This window comes from Ranitomeya variabilis, chromosome 3 (assembly GCF_051348905.1).
Source record: "Ranitomeya variabilis isolate aRanVar5 chromosome 3, aRanVar5.hap1, whole genome shotgun sequence".
In the NCBI taxonomy this organism is placed as follows: Eukaryota; Metazoa; Chordata; class Amphibia; order Anura; family Dendrobatidae; genus Ranitomeya; species Ranitomeya variabilis.
In genome coordinates, this window is record NC_135234.1 from 171,331,400 (window position 1) to 171,340,652 (window position 9,253).

A 9,253-nucleotide genomic window follows, 5' to 3' on the forward strand; every position below is an offset into this window, starting at 1 on the left:
TAAGCATCGTTTTACTTCTGCCCCTGTGTTGCGTCAGCCAGATGTTTCTCTCACCTTTCAGGTTGAGGTTGACGCTTCTGAGATTGGGGCAGGAGCCGTTTTGTCTGATGGCTCTTTGATGAAACCGTGTGCTTTCTTCTCCAGAAAGTTTTCGCCTGCTGAGCGTAATTATGATGTCGGCAATCGGGAGTTGTTGGCTATGAAGTGGGCATTTGAGGAGTGGCGACATTGGCTTGAGGGAGCTAAGCATCGCGTTGTGGTCTTGACCGATCATAAGAATCTGATTTACCTCGAGTCTGCCAAGCGGTTGAATCCTAGACAGGCTCGATGGTCTTTGTTTTTCTCCCGTTTTGATTTTGTGGTCTCGTATCTTCCGGGATCTAAGAATGTGAAGGCGGATGCCCTTTCTAGGAGTTTTTTGCCTGATTCTCCGGGAGTCCTTGAGCCGGCTGGTATTCTCAAGGAGGGAGTGATTCTTTCTGCCATCTCCCCTGATTTGCGGCGGGTGCTTCAAGAGTTTCAGGCTGATAGACCTGACCGCTGTCCTGTGGGGAAACTGTTTGTTCCTGATAGATGGACTAGTAAGGTATTTTCAGAGATTCATTGTTCTGTATTGGCTGGTCATCCTGGGATTTTTGGTACCAGAGATTTGGTTGCCAGGTCCTTTTGGTGGCCTTCCTTGTCGCGGGATGTGCGTTCTTTTGTGCAGTCCTGTGGGACCTGTGCCCGGGCCAAGCCCTGCTGTTCCCGTGCTAGTGGGTTGCTTTTGCCTTTGCCGGTCCCTGAGAGGCCCTGGACGCATATTTCCATGTATTTTATTTCTGATCTTCCTGTCTCTCAGAAGATGTCTGTCATCTGGGTGGTTTGTGACTGGTTTTCTAAGATGGTCCATTTGGTACCTTTGCCTAAGTTGCCTTCCTCCTCTGATTTGGTTCCATTATTTTTTTCAGCATGTGGTTCGTTTGCATGGCATTCCGGAGAATATTGTGTCTGACAGAGGTTCCCAGTTTGTTTCTAGGTTTTGGCGGTCCTTTTGTGCTAGAATGGGCATTGATTTGTCTTTTTCTTCAGCATTTCATCCTCAGACAAATGGCCAAACGGAGCAAACCAATCAGACCTTGGAAACCTATTTGAGATGCTTTGTGTCTGCTGATCAGGATGATTGGGTGGCCTTCTTGCCGTTGGCCGAGTTTGCCCTTAATAATCGGGCCAGTTCGGCTACCTTGGTTTCGCCTTTTTTTTGTAACTTCGGTTTTCATCCTCGTTTTTCTTCGGGGCAGGTTGAGCCTTCGGACTATCCTGGTGTGGATTCTGTGGTGGACAGGTTGCAGCGGATTTGGACTCAAGTGGTGGACAATTTAACGTTGTCTCAGGAAAAGGCTCAACGTTTTGCTAACCGCCGTCGGTGCGTTGGTCCCCGGCTTCGTGTTGGGGATTTGGTCTGGTTGTCTTCTCGTCATGTTCCTATGAAGGTTTCTTCCCCTAAGTTTAAGCCTCGCTTTATTGGTCCTTATAAGATTTCTGAAATTATTAATCCGGTGTCTTTTCGTTTGGCCCTTCCAGCTTCTTTTTCCATTCATAATGTGTTCCATAGATCTTTGTTGCTGAGATATGTGGTGCCCATGGTCCCCTCCGTTGACCCTCCTGCTCCGGTGTTGGTTGAGGGGGAGTTGGAATATGTGGTGGAGAAGATTTTGGATTCTCGTCTTTCGATGCGGAAACTTCAGTATCTGGTCAAGTGGAAGGGTTATGGCCAGGAGGATAATTCTTGGGTTTTTGCCTTCGATGTCCATGCTGCCGATTTGGTTAGTGCTTTTCATCTGGCTCGTTCTGATCGGCCTGGGGGCTCTGGTGAGGGTTCGGTGACCCCTCCTCAAGGGGGGGGTACTGTTGTGAATTCCGTTCTTGGGCTCCCTCCTGTGGTTATGAAGGGTACTTTTGGGAGTTCTGCCCTTGGGCTCCCTCTGGTGGTTTCGAGTGGAACTGCTGCTCCTGGAGTTTGGCCTGGCAGCTGCTTTCACTAATCGGCTCCCCTGGCCTTGCTATTTAACTGGGCTCTGGTCTGTAATTCATGCCAGCTGTCAACGTTTTCTGGGTTAGACTCAGTCCTCTCCTTGGATTTCTCTGATGGCCTGTCCATTTCAGCATAAGATAAGTTCTTGCTAGTTCTTGTACTTACTGTTCAGTTTAAAGTTATGTCTCTTTTTGTCCAGCTTGTCATTATGAAATATTCAGGCTAGCTGGAAGCTCTGGGGAAGCAGATTTGCCCCTCCACACCATGAGTCGGTGTGGAGACTATTTTTTGTAAACTCTGCGTGGATTTTTAGTTTTTAATACTGATCGCACAGTATCCTTTTCTATTTCTGTCTATATAGTTTAGAATTGGCCTCCTTTGCTAAAATCTGTTTTCATCTCTGTGTGTGTCATTTCCCTCTCCACTCACAGTCAATATTTGTAGGGGGCTATCTTTCCTTTTGGGAATTTCTCTGAGGCAAGATAGTTTTCTATTTCCATCTTTAGGGGTAGTTAGTTCTCAGGCTGTGATGAGGCGTCTAGGGAGTGACAGGAACGTCCCACGGCTATTTCTAGTGTTGGTGTTAGGATTAGGGATTGCGGTCAGTAAAGCTACCACCTCCTCAGAGCTTGTCCCATGATTCATTTTACCCACCAGGTCATATCAGTGCTGCTCCGTAACCACCAGGTCATAACAGTGTCCCAAGCCAGCAGCCATGAACCTGGTCGGGCAATATTCTCTGGGTCCCCGGGATTCTAACCGGTTGCCTTTTTTGGTGAGTTATGGTTGGATGTGGCTGTGACTCCTACAGACGCCACAGCCTCCGGTTTCATAGCTGAACTTGAAGCTTTCCACTAAGTTGGGGCCGGTCCCCTGACTGTTACCTGGTCCCTCCACCTAGTGATGGTCAGCGTGGATGCATTTCCCACGGGTGACTTTTGCACTTCCCGTGCCGCTAGGACCCCTTCTGTCCTCCTGGGAGCTTCTTTCTGTCTCTTCCTCACACTTCTCTCTTCAGGCTGTCAGGAGCTGCAGACTCTCACATGTGCTCTGCTCCACTTCTCCTCACAGACTCCTCTTTGAACTGTTCTTCCTGCCTTCTAAGCTCCTCCCCTTTTTCCTACCTACCCCACCCATTCCTATCCAGCCTGGGATGAGGCCTTCCTCCCTAAGGGTACACCTAGGTGCCCCGCCTGAACTGGTGTGTGTTGAATATGAGTGTTGGAGCCCCCTCCTTACCTTAAAGTGGGATACCACACCTCTGGATCAGGTGCAGTACCTCTGTGGCGACTAAACCCCAGGGGTGCCACACTAATTGCATCCAATATTTGGATCACAATTAGCCACAAAAATCAATGAGTCTGTGAAAAAAATTGGATTTCATTTAAATGGTATCACGGACTGACAGAATGGAGGAAATGGATCATTTTTTTTCCATCTTCTCATCCGAGAAAATCAGATCACATTTAGTGTTGAGCGATACCGTCCGATACTTGAACGTATCGGTATCGGAAAGTATCGGCCGATACCGGCAAAGTATCGGATCTAATCCGATACCGATACCCGGTACCAATACCAGTCAATGGGACTCAAGTATTGGAAGGTATCCCTGATGGTTCCCAGGGTCTGAAGGAGAGGAAACTCTCCTTCAGGCCCTGGGAACCATATTAATGTGTAAAATAAAGAATTAAAATAAAAAATATTGATATACTCACCTCTCCGACGCAGCCTGGACATCACAGCTGGGAACCTGGCAGCCTGCTTTGTTTAAAATGAGCGCGTTCAGTACCTTCCATGATGTCACGGCTTCTGATTTGTCGCGTGCCGCTCATGTGACCGCCACGCGACCAATCAGAAGCCGTGACGTTATCCCTCAGGTCCTAAATTCCTAGAAGGGAATTTAGGACCTGAGGGATGACGTCGCGGCTTGTGATTGGTCGCGTGGCGGTCACATGAGCGGCATGCGACCAATCAGAAGCCGTGACGTCATGGAAGGTACTGAACGCGCTCATTTTAAACAAAGCAGGCTGCCGGTTACCAGCGGTGATGTCCAGGCTGCGTCGGAGAGGTGAGTATATCAATATTTTTTATTTTAATTTTTTATTTTACACATTAATATGGTCCCGATACCGATTCCCGATACAGCAAAAGTATCGGATCTCGGTATCAGAATTCCGATATGGCAAGTATCGGCCGATACCCGATACTTGCGGTATCGGAATGCTCAACACTAATCACATTATGATCAGAGAAAATACAGTCTTGCAACCCTAGCCTTAAGTTGCTGAATAAAAGTTTTCTGAACTGTTAAAAAGTAGGAGAGCAACTTCTTATATAAGTGAATACCAGCTCCAAGCTCACGCTCCACTAACTACTAGGGGGGCACCTCATTGGTGAGGCCAGTGTCGTACCTCGAGAATAGGAGAAGCATTGCTCTAAAGGTATATGGACATTGCATTTCACACTCTTGGATAAAAACTATTGGGGAGAGTTTCCCTTAAAATAAATGCTTCTATGAGAGAATTGCCCTTAGGAGTGTATCTCAAATTGTATTATTTTTAAATCTGAGGGATAGTAAAGATTAAGAAAGTGAAAAGATTGTTCGTAATAAACCCATATCTACAACTAAAAGTATGTTCACACAGATGTTTGATGTGTTTTTCTCTGTCTGAAAAGTCCACATCTAAAATCTGTTCTAGAAGTCGTGATTTATGGCACTTTTTTTGCTGCAATTTTTATGTGGTTTCGCCAAGGTATTTAAGTGTGCTTTTTAATGTGTTTTAAATTATAGTTTGTGGTTTATCAATATGATGGGTTTTGGCATGGATTCTGCTACAAAATGTACGTGATAAAAAACTTTGTGAACATACCCTAAGATAGGTGGTTTCCAAGGCCTAGATAATAGGGGAGTTTGAGTGAAGTGATGGTTGGGCATGGTCACTGCCGCTCAATTTACAGTTAGTAATGGTCAAGGCTCTGCTCAGCTCTTTCCATGGGTGTCATTGACCCAAGTCTCCCATTTTGGCGATCGGCAGATGACTCAGCCATGAGACTCCTAATGATCCAGCATTTCTACCTATTCAGTAGGTATGTGTTAAATGCTTTGGTCTTTTTTAAAAGTTAGTTTTTTCCCTTTTATTTCCCCTCTATAGTTGACTGCATGTCACTCTGGAAATTTTCCTACACAGGCCTTTTGTTCCATAGAAGCTGCTAGTTTGCTACTTTATACAGATAATAGTAACCCATCCTGCACTGAATAAGTTTTATTAGGCCAAACCGACCCTGTCTGCCGTTGAATATTTTGTGTCAGTGCAGGCTTGTCAAGATTACTGTCACATCGATGCAGAAAGGGCCGTCAAATAAATCCATTTATCAGAAGTTATTTTACGGGAATTGTTTGCCCAAAATGGTTTTGATATCTGAAAGAAAGTGACCTTCTACATCATAACCTTCTATCAGACCCTCTCTTTGTAATGAAGCAGGCACACTTGAAAGGATCAGCTCACCGAACCCATGCTGCACAGATCATCAGGGCTCCCTGCCGCTGCACGACTCCAACAGCACGTTCTGCACCGAAGAAGCACTGCCAGCACTTTGATCCTCTGTATGAGGCTTTCTACCTTTTCAATTTGCAGACAAGAATTTAGATGAAAAGATCTAGAATGCCCTTATCGGATGTATGAAGTAGTTATTTAATCTAAACTCATGTCTACAGTGAATGCAAAGAATCTAAAAGGTCCCTGAACACGAGCAGATAACCTGCCAGTGATGAGCGATGATTGGCTATATAGCATGTCAGGTGGTATTTGGAACTTCCATTTACATGATCAATCATGTGTCCACTGAATGGGGATGAATGGTCGTTATGCAAAGATGATTTTTATTCCCGCTGAAAACCCAACAACCTACTGTTTGCTTGTTTGAAAGCCGATCGCTGGCATGTCTGCAAGGGCCATTGATTGGAAAGGCATTTAAACCTGTTATTAATTTTCTTGCTACACTGACAACAAAATTTGCATTTAAGAAGACGTGAATTTATTTTTAGACCAGATTCACAACATAAGGCCATGTTCACATGGTCAGTATTTGGTCAGTTTTTTACAACAGTATTTGTAAACCAATCAGGACAATCAGAGGAAAAGTATAATAGAAACACGTCACCACTTCTGTATTTATCACCCACTCCTGGTTCTGGCTTACAAATACTGAGGTGAAATAATGACAACATACTGAACTTGTGAACATGGCCTTAACTTTTATGCTACATGTACTTACCCTTAAAAATGACCTTTCACCAAATTTTTCGTGTTGTAGTGGACAAATGATGTTAGAGAGGCTTCAGAGCCAAATGAAATGTTGTGGGTTTTTTTTGTTTTTTTTTATTTCACCTTTCTGTTGTTGAAATATTGGCAATTAATGTTTTGGAACCTAATGTGTTAACCTTTCTTAAAGGGAACCTGTCACCAGAATTTGGCGGGACCGGTTTTCAGTCATATTGGCGGGGTTTTCGGGTGTTTGATTCACCCTTTCCATACCCGCTGGCTGTATGCTGGCCGCAATATTGGATTGAAGTTCATGCTCTGTCCTCCGTAGTACACGCCTGGGCAAGGCCACCTTGCCTTGCGCACGCGCAGTATGCTTTGCCCAACTGCGGGCAAAGCCGAAAAGCATTAGTGCGCATGCGCCGGCGCACTATGTCCCGGAACACAGCAAAATACTTCCGGGACATAGTGCGCCGGCGCATGCGCACTAATGCTTTTCGGCTTCTGCCCTGTTTTCTCTGCTGTAAATGTAGCAGTGTAATGAATGATAAGCCGTGTATAAATAACCCTGCACCCAGAAGATGCCATGCCATATGTGTTGGTAAATCAGACTTCACCTATGTGACCGGCATTCTTGGAATGGTATCTCCTGAGGGCTTCATCACTGCCTAGACGTTGCAGGACCTAGGAAGCGACAGATACCCAGAGACTCTAGGATGACGATGTGCAAAAGTAAAGTTTGGCTGCAATAGAGGACCGGACAAGAGGTCGGAACTGATTACCGTTAAACATTTTTACTAATCTATATCTAAGTGCTATATGTCTAGCTCACCATCACAGCATTTACGGAAAACTGTTTATCAAGCAAAGCATGCCCTCCTTCGACAACCTGTTGAATTTTTTAAAGCCATTTTACCTCCCTAAGTCAAATATTTTGTGAGTTTTGGATGATGAATTGTTGGTCCTCATGTAATTTGTCTCCCATTTTGTTTTCCAGTTACAAAAGTGTTGTGACGGCTAGAAGAGCTGTGATTGCAATCACAGGATGCTGGATCCTCTCGTTCATCGTTGGTTTAGTTCCTATGTTTGGCTGGAACAACATAAACAATTTGAGAAGACAAAGTAACTCCAGCTATGGTGAAATTGTTATAACTTGTAGATTTGAAACCGTGATCAGTATGGAATATATGGTTTACTTTAACTTCTTTGTCTGGGTCCTTCCTCCGCTCTTTCTCATGTTGATAATTTATTTGGAAGTGTTCAATTTAATTCAAAGACAACTTAGTAAAAAAGTATCTTCTAGCTCTAAAGATCCTCAAAAATACTACGGAAAAGAACTGAAAATTGCAAAGTCATTAGCATTAATCCTGTTTTTATTTGCTTTAAGCTGGCTTCCTCTTCATACCCTGAATTGCATTACGTTGTTCTGTCAGACTTGTAACACGCCGATGATCATCACTTATATCGCCATCTTCCTGACTCATGGAAATTCAGCCATGAACCCCATCGTCTACGCATTTCGTATTGAAAAATTCCGATCTACATTTTTGTATATTTGGAAGAAATATTTCTGCTGCAAAAGCGGACGAGAACTTAAAAGAGCAAATACGACAAACATTGAAAGGTCATGTTCAAAAAATGTCATCTAAAATAGCAAAAAGCAAATAACCACTTTGTTCCAATGTCCATTCTAACAATAAATGACAGTTTAACACAATCCTTAAGCTGACTTGGATTTGAAACCGCAATAACAAATCTATGTAAATTTGTAATTACAATGCAAAATATGTGAATATATACATATTCTAATTTTATGACTATATTTATACATATTAAGCAAAGGCTAATTTATTAAAAGGGAAAAATAAATGTATTCACACAAAATGATAAGAAATTCATTTTTTTTTCCAGTGGTCTGTATTTTGCTGATTTCTGATGAAAAAGTGACAGTGCCACCATGTGTCCATGATGAATAAATGTATATTTTTTATTTTTTTTAAATAAAATCCAGATATAATTACATGGGTTTTTAAACTACAGCCATGCTGAAATGATATAATAAAGTCAAAAGAATTAGATGGTGTTTTTCTTTCAACTTTTGGACACTTGCAAGTCATGGAGTATATTTTACAAGCAAGAAAATAAAGATGGAGTACTAATCAGAAAAATAAACCCTGTCTCTTATCATAGGGGCTGTGTCAAAATCTAAACTGGTTGCTCATTTATGTGTGTTCTACCTTTCATTGTTGGACATCGTTTAGTAAAATTTACAAATACTTTTTGTACTTTTTGAACATTTACTAGGGTGTGACTTTTTTTTTTACACTCCGTCACTTATACAGTCATTACTGTTCACACCATATGTCATACAGCAGATATGCATCAATGGGCTCATATATTATACTTTTATGTTTTCCATTTTATATAGAAGCATTTAGTTTTTCATGACTTCATATGCAATTTTTCTGAAAGAAAACTTGAAAAAGATCTAATGCATGCTTTACTGATGAAGTACTCTCCCCTTGAGGCTCAGCTTCTAAGAAGGCATATAACTTAAGGACATGAGTCCTTAGACTGTTATGAAATAAAGATGTCTCAGCTTCTATTCAAGCATTGTCTAAATATCAATTTCTCAAGGTTTTGTTGCTTCTCATAGCGAAAATGTAATATTCTGATACATCTTCAATCTGCAAAGTAGACAGTAGGCTCCTATAAGATAGCAGAATAGAATTCATAGAAAGATGGCTTGGTATAGATTTGCTACATAGTAAAAGGTGGATATACAATGCGTTCCATACCACCCAAGTTTGAACGATGAAAAAGAAGGATATACATTGCAATGTGCAATGCTGCAGCAATTTTTATTTTGTGCATTTATATGTGTCGACACAGAAAAATCCACCTAGTGAAGTCCATTAGATTCCCTACACAGTATGGTACTTCTTTCATGACCCACACAATACGTACCCCAACACAC

At 42.5% G+C, this 9,253-nt stretch overlaps 1 protein-coding gene across 1 annotated transcript in view; it reads left to right on the top strand.

The window, feature by feature from the left end:
* Window positions 1-8,561, top strand: part of ADORA1 (adenosine A1 receptor) — a 294,258-nt gene extending 285,697 nt beyond the window's left edge. The window contains exon 3 of the mRNA XM_077294871.1: window positions 7,274-8,561. Coding sequence (XP_077150986.1) covers window positions 7,274-7,925 — 652 coding nt within the window. The 3' untranslated portion in view covers window positions 7,926-8,561. The remainder of the gene's footprint in view (window positions 1-7,273) is intronic.
* The last annotated feature ends 692 nt before the right edge of the window (window positions 8,562-9,253 follow it).